This window comes from Oncorhynchus nerka, linkage group LG4 (genome assembly GCF_034236695.1).
Source record: "Oncorhynchus nerka isolate Pitt River linkage group LG4, Oner_Uvic_2.0, whole genome shotgun sequence".
NCBI classification, from domain to species: Eukaryota; Metazoa; Chordata; class Actinopteri; order Salmoniformes; family Salmonidae; genus Oncorhynchus; species Oncorhynchus nerka.
This window is the reverse complement of record NC_088399.1, coordinates 52,154,103-52,178,772: the sequence shown is the minus strand read 5'-3', so window position 1 is coordinate 52,178,772 and position 24,670 is coordinate 52,154,103. Positions and strand designations below refer to the sequence as shown.

General features: G+C 41.8%; 1 protein-coding gene across 3 annotated transcripts in view; it reads right to left on the bottom strand.

The window, feature by feature from the left end:
- The window catches only part of LOC115105905 (tyrosine-protein kinase JAK2-like), a 79,647-nt gene that overhangs the window by 40,923 nt on the left and 14,054 nt on the right, over positions 1–24,670 (bottom strand). For 2 of the 3 annotated variants that reach the window (XM_029628397.2, XM_029628406.2), the window contains exon 2: positions 17,100–17,340. In XM_029628397.2, the coding sequence (XP_029484257.1) occupies positions 17,100–17,316 (217 nt within the window). In that variant the 5' untranslated portion in view covers positions 17,317–17,340. Of the gene's footprint in view, positions 1–17,099; positions 17,341–24,670 lie in introns of those variants that run through there. The other variant, XM_065017648.1, reaches the window with a different exon arrangement.

The following is a 24,670-nucleotide window of genomic DNA, read 5'->3' as shown; positions in this document are numbered from 1 at the left end:
GAGGACCGTCACGGGAAAGGAAGACCCAGAGATACCTCTGCTGCAGAGGATAAGTTCATTAGAGCTAACTGCACCTCAGAGTGTAACCCAAATAAATACTTCAGAGTTCAAGTAACAGACACATCTCAACATCAACTGTTCAGAAGAGACTGTGTGAACCAGGCCTTCATGATCGAATTGCTGCAAAGAAACCACTACTAAAGGACACCAATAAGAAGTGACTTTCTTGGGCAAAAAAAAAACACGAGCAATGGACATTAGACCAGCGGAAATCTGTCATTTGGTCTGATGAGTCCAAATTGGAGATTTTTGGTTCCATCCGCCGTGTTTTTGTGAGAAGCGGTGTGGGTGTACGGATGATCTCCGCATGTGTGGTTCCCTCAGTGGAGCATGGAGGAGATGGTGTAATGGTGTGGGGGTGATTTGCTGTTGACACTGTCAGTAATATATTTAGGATTCAAGGCACAGTTAACCAGCATGGCTACCACAGCGTTCTGCAGCGATATGCCATGCCATCTGGTTTGGACTATCATTTGTTTTTCAACAGGACAATGACCCAAAAGACACCTCCAGGCTGTCTAAGGGCTTTTTGTCTAAGGGCTTTTTGTCCAAGGAGAGTGATGGGCTGCTGCATCAGATGACTTGGCCTCCACAATCACCCAACCTCAACCCAGTTGAGATGGTTTGGGCTGAGTTGGACCGCAAAGTGAAGGAAAAGCAGCCAACAAGTGCTCAGCATATGTGGGAACTCCTTCAAGAATGTTGGAAAAGTATTCCTCATGAAGCTGGATGAGAGAACACCAAGAGTGTGCAAAGCTGTCAAGCAAAAGGTGGCTACTTTGAATACTTTTTTGGTTACTAAAGGATACCATGTGTGTTATTTAATAGTTTTGACCAGTAGAGAGAGAGAGTGTGTGAGAGTTAGTGAGTTAAAATACAGTTTAAGTCGGAAGTTTACATACACATACGCCAAATACATTTAAACTCAGTTTTTCACAATGCCTGACATTTAATCCAAGTAAAGAATTCCCTGTCTTAGGTCAGTTAGGATCACCACTTTATTTTAAGAATGTGAAATGTCAGAATAATAGTAGAGAGAATTACTTATTTCAGCTTTTATTTCTTTCATCAGATTCCCAGTGGGTCAGAAGTTTACATTCACTGAATTAGTATTTGGTAGCATTGCCCTTAAATTGTTTGTCTTGGGTCAAACGTTTAGGGTAGCCTTCCACAAGCTTCCCACAATAAATTGGGTGAATTTAGGCCCATTCCTCCTGACAGCTGGAGTAACAGAGTCAGGTTTGTAGGCCTCCTTGCTCGCACAAGCTTTTTCAGTTCTGCCCACAAATTTTCTATGGGATTGAGGTCAGGGCTTTGATGGTCACTCCAATACCTTAACTTTGTTGTCCTTAAGCCATTTTGCCACAACTCTGGATGTATGCTTGGGGTCATTGTCCATTTGGAAGACCAATTTGCGACCGAGCTTTAACTTCCTGACTGATGTCTTGAGATGTTGCTTCAATATATCAACATAATTTTCCTACCTCATGATGCAATCTATTTTGTGAAGCGCATCTCTGGAGTGGTTGAAAAACAAAACTTCCGACATCAAATTGTACATACATAGTATTCGCTGCAGTGGTTTAAAAAGTCATAAAAGACCCAAGACAAATAACCATATCATCATCCACATAGTAAAGTCTTAACTTTGCCCGGCTTAAAAAGGGTGTTATTTTGGCAAAAAAATGGGGTCCGGTTATAGGAGCCCCATGAAAAGGTTGCCATAATTGGGAGCCATGGTGTTCCCCATCGGCATGCCTCAGGGAAGTAACTGATTCAGAAAGAAGGTGAGAGATTCTAGCCCTCTATGGTGAGGAATACAAGTACAGTGCATTCGAAAAGTATTCAGGCCCATTGACTATTTCCACATTATGCTAAACTTTGAACATTTAGATATTAAATAAATGATAGAGAAGAAGCCTTGAATAGGAAGAGTGAAAGAGACTGGGTTGTAAAGTCAGAAGTTAATGGTTGTCTGTGGGAAGACCGATAGCTTTGGAATGTGTTGGGTGGAAGGGAGGAGAGCAACGGTTGAGATAGGAGAGACTGATGGACATCTGTGGACTAGGGGAAGGAGAGGTCAGGAGGTGAGGTCAGTTCCCCTTATTAAGGGAGTAATCAGGGTTTAGTATCTGGTTACCTTCTTTCTGTTGAACCATAAGATGTAAGGATTGGAGAGAGAAGGAGGAGTGTCCTAAAGTGGGATGTTGAGAAATGTTTTGCTGTCTGAATTACAGCTGTACAGAACTTTTGGGAAGAATTAAACTTGGTTAAAGTCCGTGAGTTATTTACTCTGAAAAATAAGAACCTACCAGAATAGATCACAGGGGTAACGGGACTATCAACCTGCATGAAGGTAAAGTCCATCTTGGTTATGTCATCGTTATCTGGGGCGGCAGGGTAGCCTAGTGGTTAGAGCGTTGGACTAGTAACCGAAAGGTTGCAAGTTCAAATCCCCGAGCTGACAAGGTACAAATCTGTTGTTCTGCCCCTGAACAGGCAGTTAAACCCACTGTTCCTAGGCCGTCATTGAAAATAAGAATTTGTTCTTAACTGACCTGCCTAGTAAAATAAAGGTAAAATAAAATCTAAACAAACACAGAGCTGACTGAGGCTAATATCACATTTGATTCAGAATCGCATAGACTTTGATTGAATTGGAAACTGATGAACACCAACTTTTTATTGATAATTTCCCTCCGACATGACAATGGTATTCAAAAACAAACAGCATTAGGCAGACTACAGTCTGCCTAATGCTGTTTGTTTTTGAATACCATTGTCATGTCGGAGGGAAATTATCAATAAAAAGTTGGTGTTCATCAGTTTCCAATTCAATCAAAGTCTATGCGATTCTGAATCAAATGTGATATTAGCCTCAGTCAGCTCTTTTAGGCTCCTGAAATGGCATTACAACAGCTTGAAACTTGTACTTGTAAATAGATATTCCTGTATGTTTTTGCACACGCATATATATACAGTGCCTTGCGAAAGTATTCGGCCCCCTTGAACTTTGCGACCTTTTGCCACATTTCAGGCTTCAAACATAAAGATATAAAACTGTATTTTTTTGTGAAGAATCAACAAGTGGGACACAATCATGAAGTGGAACGACATTTATTGGATATTTCAAACTTTTTTAACAAATCAAAAACTGAAAAATTGGGCGTGCAAAATTATTCAGCCCCCTTAAGTTAATACTTTGTAGCGCCACCTTTTGCTGCGATTACAGCTGTAAGTCGCTTGGGGTATGTCTATCAGTTTTGCACATCGAGAGACTGAAATTTTTTCCCATTCCTCCTTGCAAAACAGCTCGAGCTCAGTGAGGTTGGATGGAGAGCATTTGTGAACAGCAGTTTTCAGTTCTTTCCACAGATTCTCAATTGGATTCAGGTCTGGACTTTGACTTAGCCATTCTAACACATGGATATGTTTATTTTTTAACCATTCCATTGTAGATTTTGCTTTATGTTTTGGATCATTGTCTTGTTGGAAGACAAATCTCCGTCCCAGTCTCAGGTCTTTTGCAGAATCCATCAGGTTTTCCAGAATGGTCCTGTATTTGGCTCCATCCATCTTCCCATCAATTTTAACCATCTTCCCTGTCCCTGCTGAAGAAAAGCAGGCCCAAACCATGATGCTGCCACCACCATGTTTGACAGTGGGGATGGTGTGTTCAGGGTGATGAGCTGTGTTGCTTTTACGCCAAACATAACGTTTTGCATTGTTGCCAAAAAGTTCAATTTTGGTTTCATCTGACCAGAGCACCTTCTTCTACATGTTTGGTGTATCTCCCAGGTGGCTTGTGGCAAACTTTAAACAACACTTTTTATGGATATCTTTAAGAAATGGCTTTCTTCTTGCCACTCTTCCATAGATTTGTGCAATATACGACTGATTGTTGTCCTATGGACAGAGTCTCCCACCTCAGCTGTAGATCTCTGCAGTTCATCCAGAGTGATCATGGGCCTCTTGGCTGCATCTCTGATCAGTCTTCTCCTTGTATGAGCTGAAAGTTTAGAGGGACGGCCAGGTCTTGGTAGATTTGCAGTGGTCTGATACTCCTTCCATTTCAATATTATCGCTTGCACAGTGCTCCTTGGGATGTTTAAAGCTTGGGAAATCTTTTTGTATCCAAATCCGGCTTTAAACTTCTTCACAACAGTATCTCGGACCTGCCTGGTGTGTTCCTTGTTCTTCATGATGCTCTCTGCGCTTTTAACGGACCTCTGAGACTATCACAGTGCAGGTGCATTTATACGGAGACTTGATTACACACAGGTGGATTGTATTTATCATCATTAGTCATTTAGGTCAACATTGGATCCATTCAGAGATCCTCGCTGAACTTCTGGAGAGAGTTTGCTGCACTGAAAGTAAAGGGGCTGAATAATTTTGCACACCCAATTTCTCAGTTTTTGATTTGTTAAAAAAGTTTGAAATATCCAATAAATGTCGTTCCACTTCATGATTGTGTCCCACTTGTTGTTGATTCTTTTTTCTTAAAAAAAATGTTTGAAGTCTGAAATGTGGCAAAAGGTTGCAAAGTTCAAGGGGGCCGAATACTTTCGCAAGGCACTGTATTTGGGCTTCAATGTGTCTATGAATGACATCCTTGTGCAGGGGACAAAGCTAAGGGTGAGGGGCCAGTGGAAAATGCAAGAGTCACAGAGTAAAGACTAGAGGTCGACCGATTAATCGTAATGGCCGATTTAACTAGGGCCGATTTCAAGTTTTCATAACAATCAGTAATCGGCATTTTTGGACACCAATCATGGCCGACTACATTGCACTCCACGAGGAGACTGCATGTTATGCGAGTGCAGCAATGAGTTGCAATGTTATGCGAGTGCAGCAATGAGCTAGCTAGCATTAAACATATCTTATAAAAAAAACTATCTTAACATAATCACTAGTTAAACTAGTAATATCATTAACCATGTGTAGTTATCTAGCTTGTCCTGCGTTGCATATAATCGATGCGGTACCTGTTAATTTATCATTGAATCATAGCCTACTTCGCCAAACGGGTAATTTAACAAGCACATTCGCTAAAAAAGCACTGTCGTTGCACCAATGTGTACCTAACCATAAACATCAACGCCTTTCTTAAAATCAATACACAAGTATATATTTTTAAACCTGCATATTTAATTAATGTTGCCTGCTAACATTAATTTATTTTAACTAGGGAAATTGTGTCATTTCTCTTGCGCTCTGTGCAACAGAGTCAGGGTATATGCAGCAGTTTGGGCCGCCTGGCTCGTTGCGAACTGTGAGGCCTATTTCTTCCTAACAAAGACAACCAACTTCGCCAAACGGGGAATGATTTAACAAAATCGCATAATCGTTGCACAAATGTACCTAACCATAAACATCAATGCCTTTTTTAAAATCAATACACAGAAGTATATATTTTTAAACCTGCATATTTTAGTTAAAGAAATTCATGTTAGCAGGCAATATTAAACTAGGGAAATTGTGTCACTTCTCTTGCGCTCATTGCACACGCAGAATCGGGGTATATGCAACAGTTTGGGCCGCCTGGCTCATTGCGAACTAATTTGCCAGAATTGTACGTAATTATGACGTAACATGGAAGGTTGTGCAATGTAACAGGAATATTTAGACTTATGGATGCCACCCGTTAGATAAAATACGGAACGGTTCCGTATTTCACTGAAAGAATAAACTTTTTTTTTCTCAAAAAGATAGTTTCCGGATTTTACCATATTAATGACCTAAGGCTCGTATTTCTGTGTGTTATTATGTTATAATTAAGTCTATGATTTGATAGAGCAGTCTGACTGAGCGGTGCTAGAAAGCAGCAGGCTCGTATGCATTCATTCAAACAGCACTTTCACGCGTTTGCCAGCAGCGCTTCGCAATGCTTCAAGCATTGCGCTGTTTATGACTTCAAGCCTATCAACTCCCGAGATCAGGCTGGTGTAACTGATGTGAAATGGCTAGCTTGTTAGCGGGGTGCGTGCTAATAGCGTTTCAAATGTCACTCGCTCTGAGACTTGGAGTAGTTGTTCCCCTTGCTCTGCAAGGGCCGCGGCTTTTGTGGAGCGATGGGCAACGATGCTTCGAGGGTGGCTGTCGATGTGTTCCTAGTTCGAGCCCAGGTAGGGGCGAGGAGAGGGACGGAAGCTATACTGTTACACTGGCAATACTAAAGTTCCTATAAGAACATCCAATAGTCAATGGTATATGAAATACAAATGGTATAGAGAGAAATAGTCCTATAATTCCTATAATAACCTCAACCTAAAACTTCTTACCTGGGAATATTGAAGACTCATGTTAAAAGGAACCACCAGCTTTCATATGTTCTCATGTTCTGAGCAAGGAACTTAAACGTTAGCTTTTTTTACATGGCAAATATTGCACTTTGCCTTTCGCATTATTTAAACCAAATTGTATGTTTCATTATTTATTTATTTGAGGCTAAATTGATTTGATTGATGTATTATATTAAGTTAAAATAAAAGTGTTCATTCAGTATTTTTGTAATTGTCATTATTACAAATAAATACATAAATAATAATAAATCGTCCGATTAATCCGTAGCGGCTTTTTTTGGTCCTCCAATAATCAGTATTGGCTTTGAAAAATCATAATCGGTCGACCTCTAGTAAAAACAGAATACAACAAGCCAGAGAATGGATGAAGTTCAGATGTCCTGGGCCAGTTCTCAGCAACACGTTTTCTCTGCAGCTCAACCTACAACAACAACAAAATCTATAAGACAAGTGTGTTACACACATAAGGAAGAAGAGAAAGTAGATGACAGAAACAGGAAGTGAGAGTACAGTGCCGAGTGACAACAGGAAGAGAAACCTAGCAGAGCATATTGTGTGGTGGAGGTTAGTTGGGTGATTGTCATGAAAACAGTTTTAACCATGGTAGTAACAAATTGAAATAATAAGATTGAAATTATAAAACCATGATGCATCTGCAACACTCAACTATCATTCGGAAGACTAAAATGCCTAGTGTAAGGTACAGTGTCTGATTTGAATTATGTAACTTCTCAACCAAATTCTCACTACTGAAATAAGTTTGGGTAAATTTGATAAAATTGTACTTTAGATTTGTATTTTTAATTTTTAAACTAAATATATGTTTCTGTAGTTTGTCCATAAATCATAAAAATGGTATACTAGTTGAAGTTCACAATTTTGGTTTTATTCACCTATGATGCATCATCTAGGAGTAGTAGTCCTTAGATTAACAAATACATTTAATTCCTTCAGAATGAGGTTCTTATTCTCAAACACCCCCTTTACACCAACCTTATTACCGAAATGACTAAAAAGTTACAAATTGGGAAAAACTTAGAAAACCTTTACCTTACCAACATGGGAGGCATGAATGGGCTTTAGTGATGTGTTCAATTGTTTGCCGACTCATAATGGCTGTCTAAGATTACTTGCATATTGAGCTATAATTATTGGCTATTTTATTAACGAGAACCTTAATTTCGGTCATAGTAATAAGCTAATTCTAATGGATAGTCAATGGGTGTGCTGTGCTGGTACTATTCCGGGATTCTGGCCTTCTAGGCAGAGTTCCTCTGTCCAGTGTCTGTGTTCTTTTGCCCATCTTCATCTTCTCTTCTTATTGGCCAGTCTGATATATGGCTTTTTCTTTGCAACTCTGCCTAGAAGGCCATCATCCCGGTGTCGCTTCTTCACTGTTAACTTTGAGACTGGTGTTTTGCGGGTACTATTTAATGAAGCTGCCAGTTGAGGACCTGTGAGGCGTCTTTCTCAAACTATACATTAATGTACTTGTCCTCTTGATCAGTTGTGCACCGGGGACTCCCACTCTTTCTATTCTGGTTAGAGCCAGTTGGCTCTGTTCTGTGAAGGGAGTAGTACACCGCGTTGTACAAGATCTTCAGTTTCTTGGCAATTTCTCACATGGAATAGACTTCATTTCTCAGAACAAGAATAGACTGCCGAGTCTAGCCATTTTGAGCCTGTAATCGAAATGCTGATGCTCCAGATACTCAACTAGTCTAAAGAAGGCCAGTTTCATTGCTTCTTTAATCAGAACAACAGTTTTTAGCTGTGCGAACACAATTGCAAATGGGTTTTCTAATGATCAATTAGCATTTTAAAATTATAAACATGGATTAGCTAACACAACGTGCCATTGGAACACAGGAATGATGGTTGCTGATAATGGGGCTCTGTATGTTGATATTCCATTTTTTTAATTAAAAAAATTATAATAATCTGCCGTTTCCAGCTACAATAGTCATTTACAACATTAACAATGTCTACACTGTATTTCTGATCAATTTGACGTGTTTTTTAAATTTATTTATTAAAATTGTATTTTTAAATTTTACCCCCTTTTTCTCCCCAATTTCATGGTATCCAATTGTTAGTAGCTTATCATGGTAAGCTAGGAAACACTGTGCACCTGGCAACCTTGGTTAGCACGCCCGGCGCACGGCCTGCCACAGGATTCGCGATGAGACAAGGATATCCCTACCGGCCAAACCCTCCCCTAACCCGGACGACGCTAGGCCAATTGTGCGTCGCCCCACGGACCTCCCGGATCTCGGCCGGTTGAGACAGAGCCTGGGCGCGAACCCAGAGTCTCTAGTGGCACAGCTTAACCACTACGCCACCCGGGAGACCCATTTGATGTGATTTTAAAATGGACAAAAATGTTTGCTTTTCTTTCAAAAACAAGGACATTTCTAAGTGACCCCAAACTTTTGAACGGTAGTGTATATTATCATCGAAACCGCATTATTATTTTTGCGCTTAGTTGGCTGTACCTGCAGCAAAATTCCATTATGATCCTTCATAGTTCTCCATATCTCTAAATAGAGTGTCAATTTGCTCTCCGCACTTATTTCCATGACTGATCAAAATGAGTTCTGTCTCTCTTGTCCCTCTGCAGCAGAGAAGATGGTGACCAATATGTTTAGAACATTGAATTGCAATAAAATGTCAGTGTCGAATCGCAATACATATCGTATCGGCATCAAAGTGCCGTGATAATATCGTATCATGAGGTTCCTTGCACGCACGGGAGACTACTCACTGCCTCATGGAGGAGTTAAACGTCAGAAGGAAAAGGGGGAGTGAGAGAGAGATAGAGCGCGAGAGTGAGAGCAATAGAGCGAGAAAGAGAGCTGCAGGGTGCTTATCAGTGTGAGACATTCGGAGTGTGTTTGAGAGAGATAGAGCAACAGAGAACACAAAAGCAACAAGTCGACAGCCTGCCGAGGTGTAAAGTGTATGAACACCCGGGACTGAGGTATAAGCTACAGTGCCTTCAGAAAGAATTCACACCCATTGACTTCTTCAGCGTAAATTTTAAATTGCGATTTTTGGTCACTGGCCTACACACAAATTAATTCAAAATGAAAAGCTGAAATGTATTGAGTCAATAAGTACTCAACCCCTTTGTTATGTCAGGCCTTATTTCAGGAGTAAAATGTGCATAAATTACATAATAAGCTGCATGGACTGTGTGCAGTAGAGTTTAACGATTGTTTAATGACTACCTTATCTCTGTATCGCACACATACAATCTGTAAGGTCCTTCAGCAGTGAATTTCAAACACAGGTTCAACCACAAAGACCAGGGAGGTTTTCCAATGCCTTGCAAAGAAGGGCAACTATTGGTAGACTGTGTAAAATGAAAAAAATGAAAATAAAGGCACACGCCCCCTTTTCCTTCTGACGTTAAACTACTCCATACTGCAGTGTAGACAGATATGGAGCAGTGAGTAGTCTCCCGTGTGTCATAGAGCTGGGAATTACAAGGGACCTCATGATACGATATTATCACAGCACTTTGATGCCGATAAGATATGTATTGCGATTTGACACTGACATTTTATTGCAATTCAAGGGTTATTATATATATAAAATAACCCTTTGAGCACGGTGACGTTACACCCAGATACTACACAGATACAGGTGTCCTTCCTAACTCAGTTGCCGGAGTGGAAGGAGACCGCTCTGGGATTTCACAATGAGGCCAATTGATACAGTTAGAGTTTGATGGCTGTGATAGGATAAAACTGAAGACGGATGAACAACGTTCTAGTTATTTCGCAATACTAACCAAATTTAATGATCCAAGGGGAATTATGGTAGAAAATGGGTTTCTTCTTTTTGTCATTTTAGTGAGATAGTTGTAATATTTTCAAGCATAGTGGTGGCCGCATCATGCTATAGGAATGATTGTAATCGTTAAAGAGTGGGGAGTTTTTCAGGATTAAAAAAATACACGGAATGGAGCTAAGCACAGGGAAAACCCTAGAGGAAAAACTGGTTCAGTCTGCTTTCCACCAGACACTGGGAGATGGATTCACCTTTCAGCAGGACAATAACCTAAAACACAAGGCAAAATGTACACTGGGGTTCCTTACCAAGACGACAGTGACTCATTTTGAAAATAATAATGGGCAAATGCTACATAATCCAGGTGTGGACAGCTCTTAAAGACTTACCCAGAAAGACTCAAAGCTCTAATCGCTGCCAAAAGGTGCTTCTATGAAGTATTCACTCAGCGGTGTAAATATTTACAGTGCCTTCAAAGTATTCAGACCCCTCGACTTTTTCCACATTTTGCTGTTACAACCTTATTCTAAAATGTAAATAGTTTTTTCTCCTCAATCTACACACAGTACTCCATAATGACAGAACAAAAACAGCTTTTAGAAAAAAATGGAAATATCACATTTACGTAATTATTCAGACCCTTTACTCAGTACTTTGTTGAAGCACCTTCCGCAGTGATTACAGCATCGGGAGTATCTCCCATTCTTCTCTGCAGAGCCTCTCAAGCTCTGTCAGGTTGGATGGAGAGCGTTGCTGCACAGCTATTTTCAGGTCTCTCCAGAGATGTTTGATCGGGCTCAAGTCCGGGCTCTGGCTGGGCCACTCAAGGACATTCAGAGACTTGGCCTGTCCCAAAGTCACTCCTGCGTTGTCTTGGCTGTGTGTTTAGGGTCATTGTCCTGTTAAAAGGTGAACCGTCGCCCAGTCTGAGGTCCTGAGCGCTCTGGAGCAGGTTTTCATCAAGGATCTCTGTACTGTGCTCCGTTCATCTTTGCCTTGATCCTAACTTGCCTCCCAGTCCCTGAAAACATCCCCACAACATGATGATGCTGCCACCACCATGCTTCACCGTAGGGATGGTGTCAGGTTTCCTCCAGACGTGACGCTTGGCATTCTGTCTGGCCACTCTACCATAAAGGCCTGCAGAGATCGTTGTCCTTCTGGAAGGTTCTCCCATCTCCACAGAGGAACTCTAGAGCTCTGTCAGAGTGACCATCAGGTATCTGGCTCACCTCCCTGATCAAGGCCTTTCTCCCCCAATTGCTCAGTTTGGCCGGGAGCCAGCGCAAAGAAGAGTCTTGGTGGTTACAAACTTCTTCCATTTAAGAATGATGGAGGCCACTGTGTTCTTGGGGACCTTTAATGCTGCAGAAATGTTTTGGTACCCTTCCCCAGTTCTGTGCCTCAACACAATCCTGTCTTGGAGCCCTATAGACAATTCCTTCAACCATGGCTTCGTTTTTGCTCTGACATGCACTGTCAACTGCAGGACCTTACATAGACAGGTGTGTGCCTTTCCAATCAATTGAATTTACCACAGGTGGAATCCAATCAAGTTGTAGAAACATCTCAAATATGCTCAATGTAAACAGGATGCACACTTGAGCCCAATTTCGAGTCTCATAGCAAAGGGTCTGAATACTTAAGTAATTTAAGCATTAAAACTTAAGCATTTTTTTGTTAATTTGTCATTATGGGGTAATGATTGTAGATTGTTAAGAAAAATTTTTTTTTAATCAATTTTAAAATAAGGCTGTAACTTAACAAAACGTGGAAACAGTCAATGGGCCTGAAAACTTTCAGATTTTCAAGAATTTTGGTAAGATTTCTACAAACATGTTTTCACTATGTCATTGTGGGGTATTGTGTGTAGATGAGTGAGGAAATCTAGTTTATCCATTTTGAATTCAGGCTGTAACAAAATGTGGAATAAATCAAGGGTTAGGAATACTTTCTGAAGGCACTGTACACGAGCGGTTCCCAACCTTGTCCGTTCTGTGGACCAACAAATTATCGTCAAAAACTCGAGGATGACCATTTGTGGAGTCGCAGATAAAAAAATTACATACAAATGTAGTCTATTTTAGCAGTGAATGTCACAAAGGCCTATTTTTATAAACAATTTGTATTGTGAAAAGTAATGTAAATTTGCTTATAATACCACCAACGATTATTTTTGGCAGGACTTTTTTTAAATACAAAATATTTTGCGGCGTTAGGTACTCTAAGCCGGGTGAAACAGCAGGTTGACATTCACTGAGTAGACCAAACATTAGGAACACCTTCCTAATATTAAGTTGAAACCCTTTTACCCTCAGAAAAGCCTCAATTTGTCAGGGCATGGACTCTACAAGATGTCGAAAGTGTTCCACAGGGATGCTGGCCCATGTTGACTCCAATGCTTCCCACAGTTGTGTCAAGTTGGCTGGATGTCCTTTGGGTGGTGGACCATTATTGATACACACGGGAATCTGTTGAGCATGAAAAACCTAGCAGTGTTACAGTTCTTGACACAAACCATTGCGCCTGGTACTTACTACTGTTGGGTTCTAGCTTGAAATATACTTATGTCACAATACTAGAACTTATTGATGACTTTACATGTATAAGGAAGGTTGGGGTAAATGAAGCGCGGATAGGAACGTGGTGTATGGAAAGTTACTGAGTGAGAAAAGGGGAGTGCAGAAAGTTAACATTTTGCCAAACATGTTATTGTTGAATATGAAGACTCCGAAGGAGGGATGCAAAGGACAACAGTCTGGGGGACAACAGTCTGAGGGATTCTGCCCGAGGTCACATGAAAGTGAGAAGAAACAGTCCTATTTCACACACATATACTTCCACGCCCACGAAGGTTCTAGCATTAGGCAAGGGCCATGACTACACCAGTGAGAGGAGCCAATTAAGATCCTGACTAGTAACAGAGATTTATTGGCCGTCTAGATGTGCAAGGATTTGACTCCGCTTATTAGGAGGGTATAAATATATGTGCTTGCGAAATCATACCTTGTCTTTGCAGCTGTATGACCTAGTGGGTGAATAAGCTTGGTTGATGCTCGTCTGTTTGAGTTTACACTGTTTGGTCAGAACCTAACACTACCACACACCATTCAAAAGGGACTTAAATATCTTGCCCATTCACCTTCTGAATGGTACACAATCCATGTCTCAATCGTCTTAAATAACCTTCTTGAACCCGTCTCCTCCCCTTCATCTACAGTGATTGAAGTGGATTTAACAAGTGACATCAATAAGGGATCATACTGTAGTTTTCACCTGGATTCACCAGTTTGTGTCATGGAAACAGGGGTTATTTCTGTTTTGTATACTCAGTGTTTTATGTACACTATATACAGTTGAAATTGGGAGTTTACATACACTTAGGTTGGAGTCATTAAAACTCGTTTTTCAACCACTCCACAAATTTCTTGTTAACAAACTATAGTTTTGGCAAGTCAGTTAGGACATCTCCTTTGTGCATGACACAAGTCATTTTTCCAACAATTGTTAAAAGACAGATTATTTCACTTATAATTTACTGTATTACAATTCCAGTGGGTCAGAACTTTACATACACTAAGTTGACTGTGCCTTTAAATAGCTTGGAAAACTCCAGAAAATGTCATGGCTTTAGAAGCTTTTGATAGGCTAATTGACATCATTTGAGTCAATGGGATGTATTTCAAGGCCTACCTTCAAACTCAGTGCCTCTTGCTTGACATCAGGGGAAAATCAAAAGAAATCAGACCTCAGAAAAAATTGTAGACCTCCACAAGTCTGGTTCATCCTTGGGAGCAATTTCCAAATACCTGAAGGTACCACGTTCATCCGTACAAACAATAGTACGCAAGTATAAACACCATGGGACCACGCAGCCATCATACCGCTCAGGAAGGAGATGCGTTCTGTCTCCTAGAGATGAACGTACTTAGGTGCGAAAAGTGCAAATCAATCCCAGAACAACAGTAAAGGACCTTGTGAAGATGCTGGAGGAAACAGGTACAAAAGGCTCTATATTCACAGTAAAAACGAGTCCTATATCGACATAACCTGAAAGGCTGCTCAGCATGGAAGAAGCCACTGCTCCAAAACCACCATAAAAAAGCCAGATTATTGTTTGCAACTGCACATGGGGACAAAGATCGTACTTTTTGGAGAAATGTCCTCTGGTCTGATGAAACAAAAATAGAACTGTTTGGCCATAATGACCATCGTTATGTTTGGAGGAAAACATGACATTTAACATTCTTAAAATAAAGTGATGAGCCTAACTGACCTAAAACAGGGAATTTTTACTCTGATTAAATGTCAGGAATTGTGAAAAACTAAGGTGTACGTAAACTTCTGACTTCAACTGTCTGTGTGTGTGCGTGAGAGAGATATATATATATATATATATATACACATACATGTATACATATATAGACTGCCAAGAATAAAGTGTGATAAGAGGAGAGATACACTAGGTCTAAGTATACTGCTCTATATTTTACGAACAGACCACACTTCCCAACTCTCATGTATACAACTTGTCACCGCCAGTCACGCACATTGCACACCACGACTGGAAAGAAGCACAACACTGCTGCGTCAGCATTCGCCTAATCAGATAGCCGAATGGAATAATTCCTTCATTAATTCATCTGTGTTTACATAGCCTCTCTTCAGGCACAGATATGACGCCTGTCACAATACAGTGAATAAATCATACCAAGGAGATTTAAGGTTATAATGATTTAATCCCATGGTGGCTAGGCTGGGTCACACGAGCTGAATCCCAAATCAACCCTTAGCTTGCCCATTGTCAGAATCCTACGCGTCGACTACTGGATTCGACAGATTCTTCTACTAAATGGAGGTGTGGAATAGTCCCATATCAGAATCAAACACACAAGTGTTGTTAGTGTCATTATACTTAAACTACCTGATCTTAACCACCATAACGAATACATTATCATCGTCCTCGTGGTTTAATGAAGTGGGTTCCCACACAAAGTTAAGACAGACGGTCTTCCTTTAGTGATGTTTAAATCTTTTTTGTCTTGCAGCAGCAGGGGAAATTTCACACGGACGTTTCAGACAACGCTTTGTTCTTGTGTCCGAATTGGGTTCACCCTGGGGGTTAGTTTAAATAAAGGCCAATATACAAAAAAATGACTTCCTACATTGAATAAATGTTCCGCCTGATGATGTAAAATGGCTCTGTATCATCAAATGAGAACTTGGTAAACTGCCGTTAACAATGACTGTAGTTATAGTTAGACAAAGCCCTTAGAAAAAGTAAACTGGAGTCAGACTCGGTGCTAGTGAAAAATAAGGCAGAGGAGAGATGTGTGAGGATAGATATCTTTTTTTTTTTTTTTTTTTTTTTACACTTCCTCCTCACAGTGAGAAAGTCTGGTTCTGTCTGTGCTGCTGTCTGCGCTGAAAGATGAAATCATCAACTGTCAGGGGCATGGGCTTGCCCTACAGGGCCTACAGTACATCTCGTTTGCTCTTATTGCCCCTAAAACAAGCATTAAGGGACACTTCGGTATTTTGGAAATGAGGCCCTTTTACTTCCCCAGAGTCAGATGAACTCGTGGATACCATTTTTATGTCTCTGCGTGAAGTTTGAAGGAAGTTGCTAACTGGCGCTAGAGCAATTGCTAACTAGCATTAGCATAATGACTGGAAGTCTTCCATAGAAAAGTTTGTGGTCATACATACATCCTTAAAAACATAGGTGCTGGGCTAATCAAGAATAAGGCCCGCACACTCGAAGCTCCCAATTCATCCCTTCATTGACTACGATTCAATCCGAAACGGATCTTCGTCAGGTCAAACAAACAAACTGAGTGCTCGCTTCCCAAAATATACACATTTCACCTCGCATGACCATTACCCACATGACGGAGTTTGGAAACCATTCAATTCACTTTTGTGCATAAAAATCATCATTAAAATCACAGAAACACATATGGTCAGAAATAATTATATACATACAAATGGGTTCAAGTTTTTTTTAAACCTAGGCAACCGTAAAAAAAAGTTTGTTGGAAACTTTTGGAATACCTGCCTCCATGACCATTACGCGCACTAGGCGTGGTGGTCGTAGATATAATTCCAGTTACAGAATCTAATATATGTACAAAATGACCAAGTAGGAGACCTGGAAGGGAGGACAAATGAATGTGACACATTCGTGTAAGAAATGGTCTGATGTCAAACTCCTGGTTCAGACCTTTATGGAGACACGGTACACAAACGGTGATTTCAATACAATTCCCTTGTCAATAATAGATCTCCCCCCTCCTAGGAGTCGTAACACATTCTATATCAATGTGTCCCAGGAGAGTTGTGACGAGCCGCCATGAAATGCGCAGCCACAGGATTTCTCTCAAATATCCTGATATTACTCTGGTGTTCTGCTATCCTTGTTTGTGGAACACGTAATGATGCCCTTAATCTTAACGGCCTTGCCAGTCATTGCGCTGACGCTAAGTTAGCATTGGCTCACAAAACTACCTCCAACTTCCTTCATACTGGACACAGAGACGAGTACATCTCCCTCTGGGGAAGTAGATCAAGAGCATAATTGTCAAAAATCCCAAAGTATCTCTTTAATGCTTGTTTTAGGGGCAATAAAAGCGGACATCAGGTACTGTAGGTCCTGTAGGGCAGGCGACTGACTGTCTGTGGGTCAGACACTAGACCTGTGTTTGGAGCCTGTGTAGGTTCTGATGGCAGTCTATGATATTGGTATCTCTAGTTCGCAACACTAACTCCCAACTTCCTCCACACTGGACACAGAGACATACAAATGGTATCCACGAGTTCATCAGACTCTGAGGAAGTAGATAAAAGGAAAGCCTTGGGGAAAATCCCAAAGTATCCCTGTAAGCTTTTTCAAATAATCATCTTTGGGAACAGAAAAATATTGAGCAGACATTCACTCACCGCATGCCATGGCCGCATCGATGCACAGCTCCTCAGCCACATAGTTCCCTGAAGGATAGGTGAGGTCTGGGCTATCGGTCCCGCCCCTGCCCAGGTGGTACAGGTGTACCGTCAGACAGGGAGGGGCTACTACCTGTTTGGGCTCGGAGACATGAAGTGGGTCTAGGACACAGCCATTCTGATTGGACGAGGGACATACTGGACACTCCATGTCCATGTGTGGCTCAGCAGATACATCCACCTAAAGGGAGAGAATGGAGGAGAAAGAGAAGAGAAGGAGAGAGGAGACAGAGTGTAGGAGATAGAAAGAAGAGCGTGAGGAGTTAGAGACGAGGGGAGAAGACAGCAAGAGCAGAGAGAAATAGGGGGGAAAGAGCAAAATAAAGAAAGAAAGAAAGAAAAAGGGGAAGATGGAGGGGGGGCAGAGGGGAGTCAGTTAGCACAGTTGACTTTATCTGCTCTGCTTAGTTTACAGTTATGCTATAGCAGGGGGGCGGCAGGTAGCCTAGTGGTTAGAGCGTTGGACTAGTAACCCGAAAGCTTGCAAGATCGAATCCCCGAGCTGACAAGGTAAAAATCTGTCGTTCTGCCCCTGAACAAGGCAGTTAACCCACTGTTCCTAGGCTGTCATTGACAATAAGAATTTGATCTTAACTGACTTGCCTAGTTAAATAAAGGTAAAATAAAACATTTAAAATAAATAGCTGTTTCTGAGAATAGAATAATTAACCAAGCTTACCATACACTTCCAAGTGTGAATGCCTGTCAGTTAGGGCTGGGCCATATGTCCAAAATATATCACATTATTTAAAATTTAAAAAAATTAATTACAGTTAGACACTTATGTTTTTGAATAATAAAAGTTCAAAATTGACTTAATGAGTAGGTGTGACCCTAGGGTGGCAACACATACATGCCAAGTGATTTCAATGTGCCAAATGTCCCCTCACAAAATTAGAGAGATGCAAACACAGGCGAAATCGTGAGCTCAGGAAATAATGCTGCTCGTTACCTCCCGCATCCCGTTGTGTCTACAAGAGACTAGACGCTGGCAGATGCATTCCCTTGGGGGAAAGGAAATGGGTTAGCCACGTACAGTGTGTTTATGTACCATATTTAATTAAGGGAGTTTTCACATTTGAAATTCATTACCCTGTTTTGGTTTCTGGAGCGTTTGAGAATTCTATAGAATACAGTGCACTTGGAAAGTATTCAGACCCCTTACCTTTTTTCACATTTTGTTACGTTAGCCTTTTTCTAAAATTGATAAAATCATTTTGCCTCAATCTACACACAAGACCCTATAATGACAATGCAGAAAACAGGTTTAGTAATTTATTATGGATTTTTTTTTTTTAAGAAATACCTTATCTACAGAAGTATTTAGACCCTTTGCTAGGAGACTCGAAATTGCGCTCAGGTGCATCCTGTTTCCATGGATCCTCCTTGAGATGTTTCTACAACTTGATTGAAGTCCACCTATTGTCAATTTTTCTACCTTGACTAAAATATCAATAATATGGGTATGATTTGGAAAGGCACACACCTGTCTATATAAAATGTCAGAGCAAAAACCAAGCCATGAGGTTGAAGGAATTGTCCGTAGAGCGAGACAGGAGCCAAACTGAGTAATCGGGAGAAGGACCTTAGTCAGGGTGTTGACCAAGAACCTAATGGTCACTCTGACAGAGTTCCAGAGTACCTCTGTGGAGATGGGAAAACCTTCCAGAAGGACAACCAGCACTCCACCAATCAGGCCTTTATGGTAGAGGGACCAGATGGAAGCCACTCCTCAGTAAAAGGCACATGAAAGCCTGCTTGGCGTTTGCCGAAAGTTACCTTAAGACTGAGAAACAAGATTCTCTGGTCTGATGAAACCAAGTTTTACATCTTTGGCCTGAATGCCAAGCGTCACATCTGGAGGAATCCTGGCACCATCCCTACGGTGAAGCACGGTGGTGGCAGCATCATGCTGTGGGGATTTTTTCAGCGGCAGGGACTGTGAGACTAGTTCGGATCGAGGGAAAGATGAACGGAGCAAAGTACAGAGAAATCCTTGATGAAAATCTGCTCCAGAGCGGTCAGGACCTGACTGGGTTGAAGGTTCCCCTTCCAACAGGACAATGACCCTAAGCACACAGCTAAGACAACGCAGCAGTGGCTTCGGGATAATACCCAAGAAGACTTGAGACTGTAATAGCTGCCAAAAGTGCTTGAAAAGTACTGAGTAAAGGATCTGAATACTTATGGAAATGTGATTTCATTTTTTTTCTACCTTTACTAAAATATCAAAAACCTGTTTTTGCTTTGTCATTATGGGGTATTGTGTGTAAATTGATGAGGGGAAAAAAGCAATTGAATCAATTTTAGAATAAGGCTGTAACGTAAAACATTTGGAAAAAGTCAAGGGGTCTGAATACTTTCCGAATGCTCTGTATGACTTATCATCGCTTAAGGTTATCAATTGTCGGTAGCAAAACGTTACTATAAATGGTGTTTTACGTATGAAAAGGGTAATGTGTTATTACGGTATATAACTACAATGTATTACCTACTGTATACTCAGCTCTATTCCCATGTCATAACGAGTAGACCTGTGACAATAGAGTATCTGTTGTGAACAAGGAGGTTACAGGCGAGTAAAATGTTGCACATTTTTTTACGGTTGCTGTGACCATTGAGATATTTCACATGATGAAACAAAGTTGCAAAAACATAATTTCAGACACTGATCACCTCAACAATTATGAGAACCATAATTTACTATAACCGTAATAACAGTTTATGGTAAGATTTATTGTTAAACAATGATAAAATAGCAATCCACGTGAGTGCGGCGATGAGGCAGAGAGTTAATGATCCACCAACTGTATCAGAGAAAAGATACAAGCCTACCGTTTGACATGATTAGACTTTCCCACTGATTCTGTTTACTCATCCTACATAGAAATCCCGTAGTAATTTTCCAACCCTCAGCTTTGGGCCGACAACTGCTTCCTGGGGCTGTGACTGTAATGGTCAAATGACCATCAGCTGTTATATGTCAACTAGGCTTACTTTAGATCTCTCTCGTAATGTTTTCCTTCCTTGACATCTCCGCCTGAGGAAGTCTTACCCCGTAATCTATGGATTTCACGACTGGGAATACAGCAACATTATCTCTGCGGGCAAAAGGAAGGCCTCTAAAAGTGTTGGTCGAAAATATGGCGCCATTGGCCACGCGCACTACCCCAAGCTAACTTTGCCACCGCTGTTGAACAAGAATCCTATGGGAAGCACTAGAATTGGTGACGTGAGAATAGTCTACACTTGTAGCTGACTTCTGAAAAGCACTCGGGCACTGCCATTATGCTAGTACATCACATGTCATCAGTAATAATGATGGAAAGTAAAGTGCAAACCAAAACGTAGGCTAAACAAGGTCCATATTAACCAGCAGTTAAAACAAAACATGTTTCAAGCTATCGTTGCATCACACAATGGATTGCTATTGTGCTTCAGTTCTTCAATGTGTCATTTGGGGAGTCCCTGCAGACCGATACCAGGAAAAAGGAAGTGAACATAAAAGTAGGTCGACACGTAACGTATAGCTTCGGCCTAACTGTGACTATTTACACAGATTGCTAGATGTGAAACACTTCCTCTATTAGAATTCTTGCATTTCTCTAGAATTTTCAGCATACACAGCTCCTATCACGTAGGTAGTAGCCCAGGCAGAGCTGAAAATGACAAGAGAAGCAAAAGTAGCTGTGGTCAACTGATGTGATGTAGAGTTAGTAGCCTACATATGGTTGCTCGGTCTCACACATGAACAATTGTCATGGGCTAAATTCATTTCTACAGCTGTTTGAACTCCAACAAAGTCACAGGTGCATCCCAAATGACACCCCATTCCGTTTATAGTGCACTACTTTTTGACCAGAGCACTAAGGGGAATAGGGTCAGGGAGATCGACTTCGAAATTGGAAGTTTATCCATGTACTGAGGACCTCGGGAAATGCCTTCAAAACCGGCCACTAGGTGCAAAAGTGAACGTTATTACCATCAAGAACGCTTGGGTTTGCTAGGGTGTTGTGGACAGGAATGGTGTCCATAATATATCTGTATTAATAGTGGAATGATAGTGTTTCACAGTATTACTTGCCCACCAGTGTTGTGACTGGCTGTGACTCGCCTATTAATTTCTCTCGCCGGAGTGGTATCCGTAGTCAAAGCTGTGATATATTGTGGAAATTGCTCTGTTATTTCCTGGTTGCTAAAATTCTACACTGTTCGCTCAATTTAAGTTTGTGAGAAAACAAGCAATGAATAGTGTGTATACCATCTAAATCTCTGCTAAATATTTTCTATTTTTTTTTAAATCATGTTTTAAAATTTTTGATTTACAGCCGTTTGAAGCTGGTGGACCAAACCTGAAAGTAAAAGAGTCGAGCGCAAATCTGCCATGTTAAAGGGAAATGGGATGCGGGGAAGATTAGTTTTGCACTAGGCTGCATTCATATCTCCCTGTGAAACACTATCATTTCACTATTACTGCAGATACAGTGGGGCAAAGAAGTATTTAGTCAGCCACCAATTGTGCAAGTTCTGCCACTTAAAAAGACGAGGCCTGTAATTTTCATCATAGGTACACTTCAACTATGACAGACAAAATGAGAAAAGAAAATCAAGAAAATCAGATTGTAGGATTTTTTATGAATTTATTTGCAAATTATGGTGGAAAATAAGTATTTGGTCACCTACAAACAAGCAAGATTTCTGGCTCTCACAGACCTGTAACTTCTTCTTTAAGAGGCTCCTCTGTCCTCCACTTGTTACCTGTATTGGCCTCATCTTTTCAAGTGGGAGAACTTGCACAATTGGTGGCTGACTAAATACTTTTTTGCTCCACTGTATATTATGGATATTTATTGAAATCACAAAAAAAAAATGCATCCCCTGTCTAGCACCTTTAACAATTCGGAATGAGGGCTTGAACTAAACGCCGAAATTTGGAGAAATGGAACAATACAGAGAAGCAGGAGCAACCCAGCGTATCAAAAACACTTTGAAATTTGATGTTTGGAGCAGAGTATGTGAGCGGAGCTGGAGAGGAGCGTGCCCAATTTGACTGGAGTGGGGAGCGAGATTCGCAAAGGCTGGAGCTTTGGCCTTCTCGCCCACTCCAATAGTGCTCCAGTAGCGCTCACTTCACGAGCTCAGGGAGTACCCGGCCCAACATGAATTTGTAGTCTACTTGTGTGCTGCTTTAGCCCCTTGCTTTATAGCTACTGCCATGGAGTTAGCTAAATATTTTAATAAAGAAACAAACTGCAAAATCAAGGTGACTTGATTGGACCAAGAGCAAGAGCAATAGAGGGAATGCGTGGATGTAGTGTCCACAACTAAAGAATCATTTTGGAATCTGAAAAGACACAGATTGTCACGCCTTGGTCTTAGTATTTTGTGTTTTCTTTAATTATTTGTTATGGCCAGGGTGTGACATGGGGTTATTGTATTGTCTTATTGGGGTTTTTGTAGGCATTGGGATTGTGGTTGATTAGGGGTGTGTCTAGTATAGGCTTGGCTGCCTGAGGCGGTTCTCAATCAGAGTCAAGTGATTCTTGTTGTCTCTGATGGGGAACCGTATTTAGGTAGCCTGAGTTTCACTTTGTATTTCGTGGGTGATTGTTCCTGTCTCTGTGTAGTTTCACCAGATAGGCTCAGTCACTTGGTTTTTTCTTTTCAATTGTTTTGGAAGAGAAGAGAACGAGCGCCATTCTCCTTGCGGAGATGGTGCTAAATACATCAACACGGTCGGTCCCTGGGATTGGGCTGGCCAACACGATTCGGTTTGCTTGGAAGGAAAAGGAGTTTGAGCCTTTAGGACGGGAATCCTTTGGAAGGATAATATTGATGGGGATTCTAAAGCTGACGGTGAAGGACGTGTTTTGTTTCCAAGGCAACTCGGAGGGAGCATACGACGTTGCACTATATACAGAGGAAAAACACGATGATATCCTGAGAAGGGCAAGAGCAGTGGGAGGTGAGAGGCCGATGTGCCACTACGAAATAAAAAGCCTGGCGAAGAATAACTTTAGGGTTGTAACTGTGAACATTTACAACCCTTACGTTAAGGACGAAGAGGTGAGGGCTTTTCTGGGGAGATACATGGATAACGTCTCCTCAGCAAGGCACCTCAAAGACTCCCTTGGGTTTTGGAATGGGAGGAGAGGCTTCCAGGCCCTCCTCAGAGAGGACCCAAGGGGACACGGTGGCTACCTCCATCCTCCTGCTATGTTCTCCTAGGGGCTGACAGGGGACGTTGTATTATGCACGTCAGCCCCCATTTTGCAGACGCTGTATGGCCTATGGTCACATATTCGCCTCATGCAGTGCAAGAAAATGCAGATTTTGTGCATCTGAGGATCACGAGGCGAGGGATTGTGACAAGCCTAAGACGTGCCATGGGTGTGGCTCGTCAGCACACCTGTGGAGGGGTGCCCGGCCCGTCAGAGGTCATATGCGTCTGCGGCTGGGGGGAGCAGGAGCGGGGATGGGGGAAGAAGAGGGGAAGGAAGCACGCCTCATGACCAGAGTTCAGGTCCAGAGGGGAAGGCCACAAGGAAGGAGGAGGAGCCAGAAGCGGCGGATGGAAGAGAGAAGGAAACGGAAGGCACGGGAGTAGGAGAACCAGAAAAAGCGGCGGAAGAAGGCAACCGAGTGGAGGAGCATGAGAGAGAAGAAAGCGAGGGAGGAGTGGTGGAGAAGGAGACGGTGGAAGAGAAAGTGGACTGGGGGAAAGTGCCATGGTGGAAGAGATGAGGGGTATGGTGGAGGAGCTGGCGGGGGGAGGGTGGTATCTCTTCACTGCCGCCATCACCAAAGAAGAGTATGAAGAGGAGGGGGCGATTGGCCGACAGTGAGGGGAAGGGATGGCCAAGAGAGTGATGGGGCGGGAGAAACCTCTGGATTGCTGCTGGTTTCCCCAGGCCCTCAACTTCTGTTGGGTGGGGACACACATAACAAGACTCAGGACTGGGTACAAGAGGAGGTGGGGAGTTTTTGTTTGGGGACTCAGCCTCCCAATTTTTTTCCAAACCAGCTGCAACACTGGGGAGGGGGATGATTGTGGTGGTAGACCCAGGGTGCAGGGCACTCCGGAGCCAAACACTATTCCTGCATCCTGGGAGGGTGTGATGGAGGAAGAGGGGGATGTCGGGATTACGGATGGTGTTCTCACCGGTAGATATGGAGCAGGGGAGCATCGGGTGAGTCTCCTGTTTTATGTTTTTTTCTGTCTGGGTTTAGAATTTGAGTGTATTACATGTATTTATTTTTCATGGAGTCTAATTTTACTTTTGTTAGTTTAAATGTAAGGGGTTTAAGGGATTTTGTTAAGAGGAGGGCGGTTTTTAGTTATTTGGAGGGTGTGGGGTTTGATTTTTTTTTTACAGGAGGTTCACCTGAGGGATGGAGGGGATGTTATTAGGTTTAAGAGGGAATGGGACAAGGGGAGTCGGTTTGGGGTGTTGGGGGTGCACTCATCGGGGTAGGGATTTTGTGTGGGCACAGGGAGGTAAAAGTGGAGG